Source organism: Nicotiana attenuata, chromosome 9, assembly GCF_001879085.1.
Source record: "Nicotiana attenuata strain UT chromosome 9, NIATTr2, whole genome shotgun sequence".
NCBI classification, from domain to species: domain Eukaryota; kingdom Viridiplantae; phylum Streptophyta; class Magnoliopsida; order Solanales; family Solanaceae; genus Nicotiana; species Nicotiana attenuata.
This window is the reverse complement of record NC_031997.1, coordinates 43,838,334-43,846,879: the sequence shown is the minus strand read 5'-3', so window position 1 is coordinate 43,846,879 and position 8,546 is coordinate 43,838,334. Positions and strand designations below refer to the sequence as shown.

The 8,546-nt window shown below is 41.9% G+C and overlaps 1 protein-coding gene across 2 annotated transcripts; it reads left to right on the top strand.

Annotated features, from left to right (window-relative positions):
* Positions 886-4,599, top strand: LOC109232340 (DNA-directed RNA polymerase V subunit 7-like). 2 transcript variants are annotated; one of them, XM_019398072.1, is made up of 3 exons: positions 886-1,186; positions 3,579-3,640; positions 3,757-4,599. In XM_019398072.1, exon 3 carries the CDS (start codon positions 3,764-3,766, stop codon positions 4,355-4,357), a length of 594 nt encoding a protein of 197 aa, XP_019253617.1. In that variant the 5' UTR covers positions 886-1,186; positions 3,579-3,640; positions 3,757-3,763; the 3' UTR covers positions 4,358-4,599. The 2 variants fall into 2 exon arrangements, with proteins under 2 accessions (XP_019253617.1, XP_019253616.1); XM_019398071.1 differs by lacking the exon at positions 3,579-3,640 and having other exon boundaries at positions 890-1,186.

Genomic DNA, 8,546 nt, shown 5'->3' with positions numbered 1-8,546 from the left:
ATAGATAAATAGATAGCTTGTATATGGTCAAAGTAGAAAAAAAGTTAGTAGTTTGTATATGGTCAATTTTGTTTTAAAAAGTATTTTTAAGTGTCTAATTACGAAAATGACATGAATAGCTTTAATTTACAATTAATGTTATATTAAAAATAATTAATTATTTATTATTAAGAGATTTTGATAAGATTTAACTGTATTTAATTAAAATGTGTCATCTTCTATTTCATATTTCCGGAACAAAATGGACAAAAAAATATTATAAATAATGATATTTTTTCTAAAAGTATCATATAAAAAAAATTATTAAGAATATTAAAGAAAAAAATTTAAAGTTAAACTAATTTTAAATGTAAGAAGTATATATTTCTACATAATTTGTGGCACGCTAAAAAAAGTACACCAAGTAAATTAGGACATAAAAAGTATTATAAATAATACTTTTTCTGTTTCAATTTAGATGACACGTTATCTTTATTAGTCCTTTCCAAAAAGTGACATATTTTTTATAATTGGAAATAATTGAACTTTAAACTCTTCATTTTACCGTTAATGAGAAGCTTTTATAACCACACAAATGTCATGATCCCATAAAACTTTTACCCCTTAAGCTTTAAGAGCACAAGATTGAAATTTTTTTTTTTTTTTTTAAGATTTCATGCCGAGTCAAAGTACCTCATCTAATTAATATTTTTGTCCCAAAAATCTTAACTTGCTATTTCCATATCTAGAAAAACTACAATCTTACAATAGAAAAACTGCTTTTAGTGCAACAACAACAACAATAATAATCCAGTGAAATTGTATAAGTGGAATGTGAGTAGGGCAGTGTGTATATAGATCTTAACCTATTCCGACGGAATAGAGAAGCTGTTTTCGATAAATCCTCAACTACTGCTGCTATTGTTTTTAAAAACTTATTGCCCAAATATGGTAAAGTAATCTATTTCTAAAAAAGTGCTTTTGGCTCCCAAAAACTTGAAACAAACATGATATTTGAAAATAGAAAGAGGTTACAAATTTTGCAAATTTGGGGAAGTTGCAGAAAAATGGGCAGTACACAATAAGCGAATCGTCCCAATTCCCAACCCCAAAAGTTGCTATAACCATCTCTATACTTCCCTTTCATTTCCATAATTGTTTCAATACTTCTTCTAAAAAAACCAGTGCAAAGTATTCATCTTTCTGGGTAAGAATTCAATTCCTAATCTTTGGTTTTTAATGATTCTATCTTCTGTAATTTTTAATAGATTTGATTTTGTTGTCCATTTACAAATGTTATTTTGCAGGAGATAAGTAAAAAAATAACAAATGATATTTTAGTTATATGACCCTTTTCACATGAGATCAGAAAACAAATAAATCTGAGGTTTTTGTAGGGGTAGTTTTTTGTTTATTTAGGTTTTGTTTTTTCTTCCATTTGAAATGATGTGCTTTTGCAATTCTGGGTTTTGCTTCTCTTTAGAAGAATTTAATGGATGAGGCTTGAATTACGTTTTTTATGTGGCTGTTGTACTCTTTTCGTTATGAGAATTTTCTATGGATGTTTGCCTCTTGGGCTTTGATTCAATGTCTAATGTAGTACAACATTGGATGTGTGCTAGAAACATGTCATAAGTTTGAACAGAGGCGGAGCCACGATTTAAAGCTTATGGGTTCAGAATTCTAGTTAATAATATGGACACATTTGTTTAAAGTCACTTAGTTCTTAATTAATAATATGGACATACTCAATGGATTTCTTAACAACTGGGTTCGGCCAAACCCATAAACCAAACACTAGCTCCGCCCCTAAGTTTAAATCCTGTAGGTGAACTAAGGGCCCATTTGTTTGCACTTAATTGAGGTCTTAATCTGGATGGTTCAGACCTTAGAATATTAAGTGCATTTGTTTTTTCCTTAAAAAAAAGTAGATTTTTTTTTTAATGTTGAATGTGGATCTCTCTGATTGAGAATTATAGCTTGAATCTACATAGTTCAAGGTGGGCTTCATTAAGAAGCTTCGATAAGAAAAAGATATAGTAAGACAATAGAGAGCCGGGGAAATCCACTAGGCTAGAATTATTTGCAATCCCATTCGGCGTCACCTGAGAAGTTTTATCAGGTTTCATCCAAAGTTGGCCAAGTCTTGAAATGGACTGACTTTGATTTTTCTTTCAGTTTCTGCATAGGTTTTAGGAACAAGTATGTTGTTACACTGTAAGTCTGTACTGATACCTTAAAAGAGAAAGGAAAATAAAAGCAAAAAGAGGAAATAAAGCACAGTCCTTTATTGCGTTCTCTTTCCTTCTTAATTTGGATGAGTATTTGCTAAGAGATGTAATGCTTTATGATGGATATCATGTCAGCTGCTTTTCATTTTGCGTTTAGTTTTGTCCTTTAATATAATTGTAAAAGCTGAGGTAGATGAAGTTGATCTCTCAAGGTATATTTTGATGTTGCAGCTTGCAAATGTGATATTGCAGCTTGCAAATGTGATATATCAGATTCAGATATACATCTCAACATCTAAAATCTTCGATCTCATTGTCACAAAAGCTTCCAACCTTTTTATAAAACTGTTGGAGGAGGCAAGAAAGTTTTCAATAAAATGAATACAAAGAAAGTATATAAATACTTTCCTCATCAAAACAAAGTATGTCAATACTTCGTATGTTAGTGGAGATCTGGACTTTCTTGAAAAACATTCCAAGTTAGCTTTCTCAACAATTAAGAACTAAGAAGGGATAGGGCACAAAGATCTTTGTTGGCCATTTTATATGTTTGTGAGGCGTGAAACCAATGGTAGAATTTTTTCTTTATCCTAGTTAGCTTGTGAGGTCCAAAAGACCTAGAATCTGGATAGTTACACTGAAGACTTTAGAAACTCCGAAAGATCCCTTGAGTAGAAACTGTATTTTCTGCTCGACTCACGAGCTAAGTTATCCAGGCCGTCTGCTGCTCAATTTGCTTGGCTCCAACGATTGAGCAGACGCCCTTCAAGTAAAGCTCCCGTTTGAAGCCTCTCTTGAGCATTCTGGTTGGAAGAATGGGGTCTCGATCATGCAATATTCTTATTGAACAGTTAGATCATGCAATATTCTCAATGTAACTTTCTCTATTTTGTTTGTAATTTACAGTTCTACATCTCTTAAATGTGCCTTTTCCTACGTAGGGTTACCATCCACTCCCTACCCCGGGGTAGATGCCAATCTCGTTGTCAATGGTAGATGGTCTTAAGACTGCTCACTCTCCACACGCCAAATTATCTTATCAAATTGACTTGTTTCCTCTATAGTTTTTTTGGTGGCCATTTTAATGATGGTTGTGCTCATAGTATTAGTTAACTAGGGTGTCAACTTAGGTAATTGTTGATTATTCAAATATTATGATTAAGGCATTGGCTTATGCAGTAGACAACTCTATCCGTTGTGGCGTTGTCCCTGCATTTCCCTTCTGTGCTATTAGCTGTTGTATATCTTCCTTTTTCCATTCTTTAATCTTTTTCCAGTTTTCATAGCCATATGTCGTGCACTTATTGATTCGGGCTTACACATATGGATAAATTTTACTTATATTTTCTGCGACTCATTTTGCTCTAGGCGCTGTGATCTCTTCACATACCTCTGGCCATTTACATCATTGTGCAATATGATTCTATTTGGTGAGCTCACGAAATGTTTACAGCAGAATAAAAAGGGAAAATTGCAAGAGGATGTGGCTGATTTATTTTTGCTTTGTTTTCTGTCCTAGTTATCTTATTTTATGTTTGAAATGTAGGGACTCAATGCTGTGCGACCTTGAAATTCTCTTCTATGTGGTGGTTCCTATGAAAGATATAAAGGAAAGTGGACAAGTCCCGGGAAGTGTTGTCATCAAGCATCTTTTGGACCACCTCGCTTGTGTGAGAGTTACAGAAGATTGCGGATATTTTCTCAGAATAACAAAAGTGAAGAGCATAGGCAATGGAAAGATGTACCAAGAAAAACTGAACAATGGAAAGTTGATGGAATTATCAGAATACATCATTTTCCCTGTAACCTTCTGTTTTCGTTCCTTCTTACCAAAAACTGGGGAAGTCTTGGTTGGTATTGTTATCAAGGTTGTAAGCAACGGAGTCTTTCTGAAATGCGGACCTATGAAGTTTGTTTATCTGAGTGTTCGAAAGATGCCAAATTACACCTACGTTTCGGGTGAGAAACCATTCTTCTTATGTGATGATCACTCGAGGATTGAAAACGAAGTGGCAGTCCGATTTGTTGTGTTTGCTGTGAGATGGAACAATGGAGCTGTTGCTAGGGATTTCAACATTCTTGCAAGCATAGAAGGTGATTGCCTTGGGCCAATTTCACTGAATGGATTAGATGGTTTAGAGCTGTAAATGTCTTTATAGGAAAGGAAAAGAGAAAGGTGCATTGTTAGTGTAGTTTCTCTTACCACATCAAAATATGAAAACAAGAAACTTTGTATAGGTTGAGTTACTTTATTATTAGAGGTGAATGAGTTATCAGTGAGATTATATTTGTAAATGGTAGAGTTACAGCTTTGCTGAGAATATGTTGGAGAACTGAAAATGGCTGAGATACCATAACAAAAGAAGTAACAAATGATATCTTGGAAGTATTTATTATCTCTTAAGAGCATATTATTTTCTTTTTTTGGCTTTACCTTAATGAATTAAATTGTTTTTTTGTTGTTGCATGTGAAGTCCCACCCCAACATCTTCTGTTTTCCTTTTGTTTGACTCAAAAGTTATTACATACCTTATGAGTATAAAACAATATAAATAAATCACGGAAAAATTATAGCAAACCGTAATAATCCGTTGGACCAAATGAAGGAAACGAAAATAAGTACTCAGGATTAGGGGGAGAAACATTAGAAGCCTTTATTGATAATATTGGTTTGATCTGCCTCTCCATGAAGAGGTTCAAAGCCTTACAATGGTGTTCCTCTTGCCCATAATTTGGGTATCGTTGTCTCTTTTTTCTCTCTCAATAGTGGTGAAGAAGAAGCCCCCCTTTTCTAGGGTTTCCTCTCTTGGTATTTATAGCTGTGAGCTTCGTGAGCTGGCAATAAGTGGCCGTGACCACGTTGGGATTTTGCCTTCATGGTGGCGGATAGGCCATGGCCTTGCTGATCGAATCAGATGCGGGTTGAATATCGTTAATTCTGAGTGGTCGTGCCACTAATTAATCATGAATTAGCTTAAGACGGGATTAGCTTCGTTAATTATCGTGGGGTCGGATTCTGACCCATACAGTTAGTCCCTCCGCTTATTGAGGTCGGGCCTTGGCCGAGCTCGATGAGTGGATTCCATCGACTGTAGTTTGAGAAACTCGGATGGGGAGGTCGACTGTTGCTTCGGTCGAGGCCGAATTCTCTTTGGCGATGGCCCTTAGCCTTGTAGAGTATTAGTATTCTGTTATTGTGCTATCAAGTCATCGTTCAATCAAGGTCGAACTCTCCTCCTTGGCGAAGGCGCTTGACCTTTTAACTTACTTCGAGTGAGGTCGAGCTTCATTGTACTCTGATCCTTACGTTTGTTTTGGGTGCATACCCGTCGACCATGGCGGATGGGTCGTATGTTGTGCGGCCGAGGGGAGTGAGGGCACGCTTGATACGTGTTTGGCGATGTCAAAAAATTTCTAGGGCGCAAGGAGCATCTCCTCGGCATTCATAGGTCGTAATAACCATTTCGAGGGCGAGACGCCGATTGGTGATTGCAAGGCTGCTTTATGGAGCCTGTCATAATGACGCACATTCCTATGGAATCGAACCGGTGTGCGGTTGGTCATGTAGTTAATGGTGGCTGTTGGGGTGCATGAAGGCCACTTGCGTTGCCTATAAATAAAGGCTAAGGCATTCATTTTTTATATTCTCATTGTTTGTCTGAGAGAGATTCTGAAGAAGCTTTTCTTACTGTTGTTTCACCTTCGTCTTCGTCCCCCAAACCTTGTTTCTTTCTCGTTATTGTATCAACAATGGCAGGCATTTCTTCCAAAACATTCTTCCGACGGATCTTCCGGTTAACTCACCGGTGACCGAGGGGCCATTTCCGGCAATGGGCGATGCAAAACTGGTGGAGACCGGTGAAGCTCCGTCTGTTGATGAGATAGTACCTCTGCCCGGAGGTCCGATGACTGATTTCACCGCCGATGGTGGGGAGGATCAGGTGGATGAAGCCCCATTAATGGGGGAGATTGGGATGTCCCGACTATGGGGACAGGGGGTCATCCCCGGCTATGCTGACGTCATTCTCGCTAGAAGCGAGGAGAGGGTCCACACCGACCGTAGGGGATACTGCGTCTTTTACGCCTACCCCTTCAAGTTGGGGTTTAAGCTCCCGCTCCCAGTGCTGGTGGTTGATTTCTGTCGTTATTACGGGGTGTGCCCGGGTCAGCTTGCTCCTTCTCTTTACAAATTGCTAGCTATGTTTATCAAATATGCAGAACTGGCCGGTAGGGAGGTCACGCTGCAGCATGTGCTTAGTCTCTACGCTCCCCAGAGGGTTCGCGGTACCATGATTCAAGCGTGCCCTCGTGGGTCGAGGGGCCTGACTGCAAAACTGGATGACGAGGTCGATCCTCGCCCTTTTGAGCACTTCTTCTACATCAGGACTGAACATTTAGTGGCGTGCTCTGCTGGGTTCCCAGAGGCTTGGAATCATGCACGTAAGTTCTTTTGTCGTCGAATTCTTTTTTTTTTACCCCTCCTTACGTCTTGTGCTCGTAAGCGTTAACTCGTGTCAATTTTGTAGCCGAAAAATCGTCGCCGGCTCCGTTAGCTGGGATTCACGGATGGGTCGAGGCCGTGCTCCCCCATACGGTGGGTAAGAAAAATTGACTTCTTCTTCTGTTCCGCTTTGTTTCGACACTATTCCTCAACTTTGTTTTTCTGTGATCAGGGAGGGCACGCCGCGTCAGGGCCCATCAGTTGGCCTTCCGTCGGCCGGGTGGAGTCGCTCGACTTACTGCAGCGCCTGTGTCGCGCTCAATACCGAGGGCGGCATCAGTTGAATCTTCAGCGGTTCCTTCTCCATCACGGGCCGCGCTTCGGGACGAGGGGCCATTGGGGGTTGTGCCCCCTAGGGCAGAATCATCATCAGACGGGGAGGAGGAGAGGCCCTTGATAAGGCGTAGGGTTGTATTCACGCCGGCTCCTCCTGTGGTAATCAATTTGGAATCTCCTCCGACGGATGCGGAGCGGGGTGCGGTCGCGGCGCCTGCTCTTGAGGGTGAACAGTCAATGGGGTTGCCCTGACTGGCTTAGGCCATGAGGATGCCGTCGCTTCGGCAACTCAGTCGGTGGTTCCAGTCGCTGAGACGGGAGGTAGTTCCTCTGCGGCTGGTAATGTTGGTGAGTTAAGCACTCCTTTGGCGGCTGCGGCGGGAGGTTCCACTCGCCGGCGGCTGAAGGAGGAAGAGATGCTGTAGAGGGTGAGTATGAGTCTGAATCCGACTTGGACCCCGACGACGTCCGTATGTTCCAGGAAGGCTTCACCAATTCAGCGGTGCGCGCAGAGGGGCGATCTCGCTTCATTGAGGTTCCCACGGAATTGAACTTATTGCTCCAGGGGAGTAGCTTGGTCCCGCAGTTTGAGCTGCTGTGCTTGGAGGCCGAGAACGCGTCATTGAGGGGCGTCATGGATGTCGGACTGATGAACGAAATGGCTGTGATGGGATTGAGGGTATGTAATATAATGTCGATTCGCTTCTTCCTTGCCTTAGTTTGAACTTTATCTTAATCGTTGTCTTTGCTTTGCAGTCTTATTTGTTGGAGGTGGAGAGCATCCGTCGAGCCAACGTTCGCTCGGGGATATTTTTGCGGGCGCTGAAGAAGTACCACCGCTACCGAGATCGGTGCCGAGAGATGCGTGCGCGCTTGAGGAATGATCCTCGTAGTCGGACCTTGGTCGAGGAACTGGCGAGACGGGAGGTACAGATGCAGCAAGCACTTGGCAGAGCGAGTGCTCTCGAGGAGCAGCTCCGGCGAAAGGATGAGGAGCTTGAGGCGGGGAGAAGGGCTGCAGATGAGCGTGAGCGCCAGGGCCAGGCTAAGGCGGCGGAGGCCGCTGCGGCATGGAGCGGGAAAGTGACTGCGTTGGACGGTGAAGTCGCGGTATTGAAGCTTCAAGTGAGGGATGCCTCGTCGAGGGCTGGGACGTTGAAGGAAGCTATCCGCGTGCACGAATCCCAACGGGCAGTTGGAGAGGGATGCTGCGGCCTTTAGAGAAGCGAGTCTCGAGGAGCAGATCGGTGTCTTTGAGCAGGACGCCCAAGTCATGGCGGACCGGATCACAGCCTTAGAAGAAGAGAATCAGCGTCTACGGGATCAAGCCGCTTCTTCCAGCCAGGCTAGAGAACTTTGGGTCTATGCCGAGGTCCAACGTGATGTATATAAGAATTTGTGGGAGGCCGTCGTCGTGACCGAAGCTGCTTTCGAGGGGGCGCGTCAAAAGGCTCGTGAGGCCCGTGCCGACTGTGGTTTTGACGTGGCGACGCCAGAGGCTGACGCTGGTGCAGATGGTGGCGCAGATGGCGCCGAGTAAAAAGATGTTATGCATTTTT